This window comes from Bactrocera latifrons, unplaced genomic scaffold (genome assembly GCF_001853355.1).
Source record: "Bactrocera latifrons isolate USDA-ARS-PBARC rearing strain unplaced genomic scaffold, ASM185335v1 scaffold_104, whole genome shotgun sequence".
Lineage (NCBI taxonomy): Eukaryota > Metazoa > Arthropoda > Insecta > Diptera > Tephritidae > Bactrocera > Bactrocera latifrons.
The window spans coordinates 105,492-115,607 of record NW_017534453.1 but is presented as its reverse complement, the minus strand read 5'-3'; the positions used below and the strand labels follow the sequence as shown (position 1 = coordinate 115,607).

The 10,116-nt window shown below is 37.9% G+C and overlaps 3 protein-coding genes across 3 annotated transcripts; 2 read left to right on the top strand and 1 right to left on the bottom strand.

Moving 5' to 3' along the window:
* Positions 1-707: 707 nt before the first annotated feature.
* On the top strand, positions 708-1,524 carry LOC108968964 (dopamine N-acetyltransferase-like). Its single transcript, XM_018933359.1, has one exon. The coding sequence runs from the start codon at positions 720-722 to the stop codon at positions 1,386-1,388; it is 669 nt and encodes a 222-aa protein (XP_018788904.1). The 5' UTR covers positions 708-719; the 3' UTR covers positions 1,389-1,524.
* Positions 1,525-2,152: 628 nt separating this feature from the next.
* LOC108968972 lies at positions 2,153-3,677 on the bottom strand. The gene has a single exon (XM_018933389.1). It carries the CDS (start codon positions 3,439-3,441, stop codon positions 2,485-2,487), a length of 957 nt encoding a protein of 318 aa, XP_018788934.1. The 5' UTR covers positions 3,442-3,677; the 3' UTR covers positions 2,153-2,484.
* A 3,073-nt stretch (positions 3,678-6,750) lies between these two features.
* LOC108968948 (dopamine N-acetyltransferase-like) lies at positions 6,751-8,126 on the top strand. Its single transcript, XM_018933319.1, has one exon. It carries the CDS (start codon positions 6,940-6,942, stop codon positions 7,627-7,629), a length of 690 nt encoding a protein of 229 aa, XP_018788864.1. The 5' UTR covers positions 6,751-6,939; the 3' UTR covers positions 7,630-8,126.
* The last annotated feature ends 1,990 nt before the right edge of the window (positions 8,127-10,116 follow it).

Below are 10,116 nucleotides of genomic sequence, written 5' to 3'. Positions count from 1 at the left end.
CCTAATACCCTGTTAAATGCCTCATACCAAGTATGTACATCAAGTACATCGAGCATTCTGCATAGATGTGTATAAGAGACAGGTTAAATGCCTCATACCAAGTATGTACATCAAGTACATCGAGCATTCTGCATTAACAGTCAACCAATCCTCTTGCTGTAGAAGCAGACGGCTATCACTTAGCTATCTCTCCATTGTAGTGAATCTTTGTATGGAAAACACATGCTTTGGAGTTAGGTAGCCACTTCAAAATCCATGCTATATCCCATTTATCGGTATCAGACGCTCGAAAATAGATGTGACAAATCATTTGTGCTAGAAATATAACCTCTTTACTGAACATTGACCTACAGTATTACTTACTTTTGATGAAAAGTCAATGTGGCAAATATTTGTGTGAAAAATCACTCCCGACGAAATCAGCTGTTTATACAATTCTGCTAACTATCGTGCGTCGATTTGTATTTATATGTATGTTTTCCTTATCAAATCTCTACCGGCTCTTACTTTCTATTTAGTCACTTTCCCATGAAATCTGACACAATATAGACTATTCGACTACATTCCCTTAGCTTCATTAAGTCGGCATCACAATTATCTTATCGCATTCATCCATATCATCAGCACGATAATTTATAAGCTCTCACTATTGAGAAAACATTAAAAATTATGAAAAATCCAAATATTGGCATCATTAGCGTATTAGACCTCGGTAGAAAATGACTGAAGTAGACTTGGTGAACGATATACAAATTCGCGTAATAAAACCGAGTGAGTGCGATGAGGTGCTTAAATTCCTCCGAATACATTTCTATCCAGATGAACCGTTGAATATTGGCAAACAACAAGATGCGAAAGATGAAGAATTCGCTATATCACAAATAGAGCATGGAACCAGCTTAATAGCAGTGCAACAACAAATAGTTAACGGTGTCACAAGCGAACGTATAGTTGGCGTTTTGATATCTGGTCCGAAGTATAGTAATGAAGCTGAACATTTATTTAAAGAGGCCGATCGTCTCGGTTCGACCAATTGGGGCACTTTGATTCGGATTTTAGCACACGCAGAGCTCGATTCTAACGTCTTCGAGCGTTATAATGTTGAGAGAGCGTTGCATATACATGTTGCCGGGGTCGATAGAAGTTTCCGTGGACGTGGAATTGGAACGAAACTCATAGAGAAGTTGAAAGACTTGGGTCGTGAGCTCAACTATCCACTCATAACTGCGGACTGCACCAGCTTTTATGCGACTAAATTATGTGAACGTGTGGGTATGGAATGTGTGAATGTCATTAAGTACACGGATTATCTCGATGAGAACGGTAAGGTGGTGTTTAAACCGCCAGTGCCACATGAATATCTAAAAACGTATGCCATGAGGCTGTAAATGTTCAAGCATACCTACTATACAATAAATGTTTCGTACTTATTGTCGTAGATWTTGTATATCTTTTTTAGTATATTTGGCTCCAAGTTGTGATAAAGCCATTAAGAGAAAAATAAATTGTTTACCACTGAATAAATATTTGTTTGTAAGGTTAGGATGGAGCGAGRTTGTCTAAAAGTAAGAGCTTTTACAATTTAGGGCGCTGGAACGTGATTATTTCGCGKGAGTATTATCTTCTTTGACAGTTGAAACTCAATCAATAAATAAATATATACATATAAAGGGGTGAACGTAGTAAAAGCAGTACGTTTGGAGTCCTCATCGGAAGGGTTTCCAATTAGACCTGAGAGTTGACTAAGACATTGTATAAATTTCCGGAAAAAGGGTTTTATATTTTCGAGGCATCTTGAGCTCATCAAAAATCGGGTAAGACTGTTTTTTCTACCAAATAGTAATTAAAAAAGATATACTAATAAAATTCGTTTCAGCAACTGAAAAAATTGTTGTCTTACTAGATGGGTGCCAATCCGGTACCTAGCAGTCTAAACATACGTATATAAATAGAACGAGACGTATACTTTTGGGTGCATGAAGCTCGGACTAGAAGAACCTTCCGACAACGGAAGTATTGACCCAGCTAAAGGACTGAAGTCCTTAATAGTAATATTCAAGTCCAAGCTCTCAACCGCCACTGTTCCGWTAATAATGAAATTACGATAGAGAGTTTTTTGTAACAATCTTTCTATTGCTGCCTTAATGGGGCTTCCATCGTCGGCTTTAAAAACTTTACAGTAGAATGGGGTCCGAAATCGGAGCTGATGGAGAGCACAGGACATATTAAATACCTGTAGGATTATAGTTTAGAACTTTCAATGGCTCAGTAGACAAACTCATTTCTTTGTGGAAATTTTGCAACTGACACACAAAGATTCCAGTGCGATAACTCGCAGGTATTTTTAAAGGCTCTTCAACGAGTTTTTCAAAGCCTTGGGATATCTCGATTCAGTTGGACTGCCCATTAAAATTATGTAGATCTATGTCACAGATCTGTACGGATTATTTTTGGTTTCAAATCGGTGAAACAGGTTTCTGACGTTCATCTCTTCGGACMCTGAATGCTTTTGCAAATATTTCGAATTCTCGCAATTCCCACTTTCACGGGTTTCTCCTTTCTTCTTGCGATGATTCGCTGCAACTTCTTTAATTCGTCCTCATCCTGATCTTCGAGTATTGGACCTTCATAACGGATGCCAACCTTATGCAATGTAAACTGTACTTTCTTGCAGCGCACCTCAAGCGCCATCACAATGCAATAGAGCAGCATTTGCAGCGTCTTACAGCGCAGCAAGTAGGGCCTACAGTCACCCTTGCCGAAGAGTGGATAATCCTTGCTCTGGCAGTCGAACATGAARTAATCACCACCAACACAACCGTTGCAATTATCACGTCCAATGACCAGAGCACGCAGGTGCCGACAATGCAGGAGACCCACCTTATGTTGACTGAAGAAATTGATCAGGCTCTTGGCTAAATTCTTTATAGGCGAGTTGTCTTGCTCGTAGAGTGCGCCATATGAAACCATCTCTGTGTGTACTTTAAAGCGTAAGTTATCCAAACAACAAGTATCACACAGATCATTTAGCGTGAATTGAKAGGTTTCGCCGYGGAATTTACGCAAACTATTGTAATAATAACGATCGCCATTGATCACAATGTTGTCCAAGAGGTGTGGCTTCCAATGCGCCAGCGGATAAAGTTTTGCCGCACAGCAAGCCACTATGTTGCAGGCCCAACTTTGCTTGCCGCACGGTTTAGGATTGAARACTTGGTTGCATGGATGCAGATAGCCCCATAACGAMMAAAGCTCATTCGGGATTTCGATGTCGTAGACCCCGCACYTRCTYGCCGGTATGCAACGCGGCACATTGGCCGAGTTCTTTTTGCTTAAACGACTCCAGACCGGCGGAAAACTGGGCACATTCAGCCAGTATATGACTTCGGCCGGCAGCCAATCGTTGGCATCCCAACAGCACTTCTTACTGCGGCGAGACATTTGATTCGTTTTTGCCGAGATCGGTGGTTTAGAATAAATTTTTGGTTTTATTGCGCAAATTTATTTGTTTACTTTCAACGATTTTTTTTCTTTTTTTTTTTTTGTTCGTAGTTGCGTGGATTCTACTGCTTTCTGTTTTGTTGTCGGTTAATTTAGTCCGAAATCGTTAATGTTTATATTCCCATGAATTTGTTTATTTACAATTTTGTTACCAATTTCTGCCAAAAARTTGTTTGATTTCAAATGTTGCTTTTGAACAAAACAGAAAAACAATGAAGTTTTCACCGTGAATGACTTGTCACTGTTACTCTGTTCTGGTATTAATATTGTAATTCTATGGCGGCGGAAGTTCTCAATATTTCTKTTTTGGGGCACATAGCTGTATTATTCAGTATAACTCTAGAACTGAAGTGAAAATTCGACCTTTTCCTCACATTTATAAAAATTCTACCGACGGTCGAGACAAGTTCGTCAAAACTAAGAGATTTGACAAGGCAATTTTTGTTTCCCAGTCTTATTGGTCTTTTAGGAACTTTAGTAGTCATAATATAGTGTGATATTTCTTCCAAATAGTAGAATAGAACTCTGTAACAGAAAGCGTGAGAAAGAGATATTCTGACCTCTCAGTACCATGTGAGTATCTAAAATAAGGTGAAGATAAACTTGTTCCATCGTTTGARAGATCAAAATGTAATAAAAGCAGAGATTCATTATCGAATAAATATGGAATGTGTTTTCTTTTTCAAACAAAGAAAGAATTTTCACACTCAATAGCTCTGTGCGACTGCTTCCTAGTCGAAAACACTATGCACAATTTTAGAGAAGAAAATGTTGGGCGAATCACTGATTTTCCTTTTAATGCCTCTCTAGCCTCTGCCATCTAACCAGTGCAAGGCACTACATTCAATTTCAGTTGTTCGGAAATATGAAGAAGTGCTTCAGATCTTCAAAGGCAAAGCTGTTTTTTGTATTGTTAATTAAAATAACTTGTAAGAGAAAGTATTCATCTTATAAGATGTTCTAAGTCCTTTTGAAGTAAAACGAGMTCGTTCAATCACAGTTAGAAGAAATCTAAGTAACAACTAATTAACCGTACGTCACTTGTAAGAATAATAAAGACTTTAACTTAGGCATATCTAMAAATCTCCTTCACAGTAAAAACCATATTTATTTGAAGCTCGATCTTTAGCCTCGTCCAACATTGTATGCAAATAAGGAACGACAGCTCAACAGCTTTTTCATTAGAAGAATGCCATTTCATGGATTTAAGGAGTGACGGATTCAGAAAGGAAATGGGGGAAACATCGGGAAAAGCAATGATACTCAGAATACAATAGAATTGTTTGCCTATGTGATATTATATCTCTAACCYATTCACTCAACGTGATCCTTCAGAAAGAATCGATCGATCTGGAAAATCGCTGCTTGTAACGAAAWCGGAGACAAAAAGCAAAAAGTGGAACATTTTCTAAATGGATAGAACGATCAGACASGAAAAAAWTGGCAGCAGAACTGAAGATTGACGAAGAAAAACTAAGAATCTGCGGCCGACAAACTAAAGGTGAAAATTTTTGCGTGAGAACTTATTCTGTACACTTCCTGTGACGAATTCGACCTCTGAACGGTCTTTTCGACACTTCGCCGCATGAAAACGTGGCTAAGGGCAATCAATATATCCTGATGGGCCTGCATATTTTGTGTAAAAAGTWAAGCACTTGTCAAACGGTTCTCTTACTAATATGCCTATATCCCGTCAATTATTATCTTAAATTGTATTCATTCAACTGTTTTACGGGGGCTTTGAGTAAATATTTTATTGCATTTAAGGCGCATTGCTCAGCGAACAATTATGTAGTTCTCGAGCCACGTTCGCCGTAATTTGTATGCTTTTTCTGCATTGTACTAAGTAATTAAGTAAGTATTGCACTAAGTAATAGGAATAATTATACAATTTTACCTAAATCGTTACAAAATTAAACAAGTAAAGAAGGGCTAAGTTCGGGTGTCACCGAACATTTTATACTCTCGCATAACAAGTTTCATCAAGATATCTCAATTTTTACTCAAGTTACASCTTGCACGATCGGATAGRCAGTCATCCGGATTTCAACTCTACTCGTCATCCTGATCATTTTGGTATATATAACCATATGTATATCTGACGATATATCCCGTTATTAGCAACTTATTTGCGAGAGTATAAAAATGGAACCTTGAAAAGTTATAGTCCGACCACGACAATTCTTCCACAAGGGATACCTCAGCTCAAATACCGTATTTCCGTAAAGTTTTATTCCGCTATAATGATTGGTTCCTAATGTATATATTATACAGAGAAGGCATCAGATGGAATTCAAAATGTACATGTCATCAGGGTGTTAAGAAAATATTATATASCGAATTTCATTGAAATCGGTYGAGTAGTTCCTGAGATATGGTTTTGGGTCCATAAGTGGGCGACCATTTTCAATTTAAAAAAAGCCTGGGTTCAGCTTCCTTCTGCCATTTCTTCCGTAAAATTTAGTGTTTCTGACGTTTTTTGTTAGTCGGTTAACGCACTTTTAGTGATTTTCAACATAACCTTTGTATGGGWGATGGGCGTGGTTATTATCCCATTTCTTCCATTTTTCAACTGTATATGGGAATGCCTGAAGRAAACGACTCTATAGAGTTTGGTTGACATAGCTATAGTAGTTTCCGAGATATGTACAAAATACTTAGTAGGGGGCGGGGCMHCGCTTACTTTTCCAAACAAATTACGTCCAAATTTCTATAATGGAATCGATTTAAAGAGATTTAACTTAGAGCCTTATATTAGAAAAGGAGATATTCAAAAGTACCGTACTTTTGTATTTAAAAGGCTAAAGAGGTGTACCCTGAGGCAAGCAAACTTTGCGTACGAGTGGGGAGATTCAAGCTCGATAAGCTATGTTGTTATAAAGACTCCAAAGAGCTTTGAGAAAATACTGACGAGTTGACATTAAACTGATCTCTTTTATGTTACATAGACTCGACTGATGTACGACCAAAAACAAGTTTTTTGGCTAATTGTTCTTGGAAAAATGCAGTTTACTTCAGGAAACATATTGGATCGTAATTATACTGTTCTAATGCAAAGACTAGTGTATAAACACAAATCTTTAACATTTTCGAGGAGTACTACATTTATAAATAATGCTTTATCTTTGCACTCACTTCTGCCGATATCAGCTGTTTACTGCATTCGGCTGACTGTCATAAATCTACTGTTAGTTACTGATGGTAGCTAGTTGCTAACGATTCAAAACCTTTACTTTCTCTTTGTTCACTTACTAATGAACGCTATCACAATATAGAATATACGACTTTCTACCTTAAGTTGGCTGCAATTGTCATATCTTATTACACCTCCCACTAGCTGTTGCAAGGAAATTTATCAACCGTGACCGACGATAAAACATTTAAAATACTGAATATTCCAAATATTGACTTCATTAGAGTAACAGTGTTCGACAGGAAATGACTGGTACCGAGACTAAACCGAGCCAAGTGGATAATATACGTATTCGCGTAATAAAATTGGGTGAAAGCGATGACGTGCTTAAATTCATACGAATACATTTCTATCCAGATGAACCGATGAAYATTGGCAGCGCACAAGGACATCCGGATCTGGAAGATGAGCAGTTCAATATTTCACAAATAGCGCATGGAACCAGCTTAATGGCGATGCAACAACAAACAGCTGGCAGTATTCTAAGCGAACGCATAGTTGGCGTTTTGTTGTCTGGCCCGAAGCATAGTAATGAAGCTGAACATTTATTTAAGGAGGCCGCGCGTTATGGTTCATCCAATTGGGGTACGCAGGTGGGCATATTGGCTCAGGCCGAGCGCGACTSCAATGTCTACGARCGTTATAATGTTGAGARAGCATTGCATATACATGCGCTGGCGGTCGATAAGAGTTTACGTGGACTTGCAATTGGTATGAGACTTCTAGAAAAGTTCAAAGGATTGGGGCTAGAGCTCAAGTATCCACTTATGACTTTGGACTGTACCAGCTTGTATTCGGCGAAATTAGCGGAACGTTTGGGTATGAACTGTGTGAATGTTATTAAGTATGCTGATTATCTGGATAAGGAGGGTGAGGTAGTTTATAAGCCGCCACCGCCACATGAATATYTAAAAACGTACGCCATGAGGCTGTAAATCTTCGCACCTAATAAAATATGTAAAATTCTTGTACTTATTTTCTAGATTGATGTCTATATGAGCTATATTAGGCACTAAGTGTGATATAGACTTTAAGCAATAATAAATATCTACGCCATTGCATTAAAAAGTGAATTGTTCGAAGATCCGTTTGCAAAGAAGGCCGCTTGGAGTGGTCCACTTTTGGCAATTTATCGTACTATTGTAGAGCTATTATTTGGTATACATAATTTGTGCTTAAATAAATGAAGTGAATATCCAACCCACAAGAATCGGAAACCCCAAGCTGAAGAAACATGACAATATTGCAATTGGTACAGTTAGCGTCCCAAAAGAAAGGATGCGCAAAGAATGACACACTCYAACAGTTCTCACGACATTCTTTTGAAACTTTTCAAGTTTTCAAAATCTTCGCTGTGTGAATTTGTACTCAGCAAGTCTCTCTCGTTAGTAGTAAAATACCAACAAACGAAAGAATTTCTATTATACCAGTAAAGTGCAAATAAAGAACAACAAATCAAGAGTTTCGCATTCTTTGATTGCCATTTTATGTGTTTAAGTGTGTATAGCATACTCGTGTAATATATTTGTGATACTTCACAGTTTAATTTATTTTTATATCACCTCTATTTAAAGTACACTTTCGCAAGAAAACAATTAAATTTAATTTTATAATAGAAAGTGAAGTGAGGCTTTCGAAGAAATAAAAAAGTAAATTTGGCTTTAAATTGGTAGTGACGAAGTGAGAAGATGCATAATACAAGAAAAAATTGTATACATCGATTCCTATATGCCCTGCAGGAATTGGGAGAAGGAATGGCTCTCAGACCTGGAGTGTTTTTATCCATTTGTCTCTTAATTCGCTGAACTATGTCAATGTCGTCGTATATCTCGTACAGCTCATCGTTCCATCGAATGCAATATTCGCCGTGGCCAACGCGCAAAGGATCATAAATCTTGCGCCGAACATTTCTCCCGAAAACTAGTACCACCGACTCATCAGATGTTGTCATCGTACATGCCCACCATATAGCAAGACGGGAATGATGAGTAACTTGTAGAGTTAAAGCTTTGTTCGTCGAGAGAGAACTTTACTTCTCAATGGCCTACTTAGTCCGAGGTAGTACTTGTTGGATTTCGGWGCTGACGACTTCGAAGTTATGACTGTGAGCAGTGACGTGGGAACCAAGTCACGAATTTGACGAATGTTTGTTTGATGACAGGAGATATTTCATCTTACCCTCTTCGCATCTTTGTACAACCTGCCAGCCAGCACTTTACTTATATTATTGGTTTCTCATTATCAATGTCCGTTCTATGACCAAACCTTTACAAAGGAATATCAATTCCATATCATACTGGTATATATATGGTAGTATGAGKTTAAATTTTCTTTCGACCACGCATAGCAGTGGCCCTTTAACATAATGAGTGACGATTATGTTTTATGACAGTGCTTGAAGCTTTGTCAGTTAGCCATTGGGGTGGCAAAYGTAAGACCTGGTGGTTGTTACTGATTGTGGCCACGCCACTTAACTCCAACCGCTGCGAGCTGTTGCAGCTTTGCGCTAAATCCAACTTTAGTCTCATTTAATCATTAAAATGATTTAATTTGCTTTGGTTGCTGCGTCGTTGAACTGGATTTTTTTCACATTGTCCAGAACAAGGGGGTTCGAAGCGTCGTTGCCTTCACGAAAACCGAAGTGGCAGCACTGAATGCGTACAAAAATATTAAAGTTTTCTGAATTTTAGTTTTTTCTTTCCAACTTCGCTCATTCGCACTTCGCCGTGCGACGTTTAAAGGATGCACGCTTAGCGAATTAAATTTCTAACGCCTGCTTTCATCCCTCGGCCTTCTTAAGCTTTGCTAACCGTTAAAGTGTACTAATTTAATTTAATTATAACGGATGGCAATGAATTAAGTTATTCGGAAGAATTTAATGTCACTATAAGTTGACCATATTGACGGAAGGGAGAGACTGAATGTATTCACAGTAGGGAAAAAAGTTGGTCCTTTCAGAAGTGCGGTCTCTTGGTCAACTTGGCTTGAGTGCTACGGTTAATTATCGCTATTGAGGCTAATGCACACGTGTTGTTGAGGTGTATATATATGTATGCGTGTGTGTGTGTGTGAATTTCGGATTCGCTGTACCTTTTTCAAATTTTTTCACACACTTTAACAAATAAAATTGTTATAAAAGTTAAACTCACACGTTCGCACAACAGCATAAGTATGTATGTATTTCTTTCAGATTTTTCCTCGAACTTCTTGAAACAAGTCACTGCTGATAAAAGCTCTGACAAAGTAAGTCCTCATGCAACGGTTTAGCTTGAGTTAGCAAATGGTAATGCCACATTTAATTAATTGCCGGCAAAAAGATTGTATTCCTGGCCATGTAAAGATATATAAACACACATATGTATATATGAATCTACATACCGACATAAATACTATATAGTAATATACATATGTATATACACATG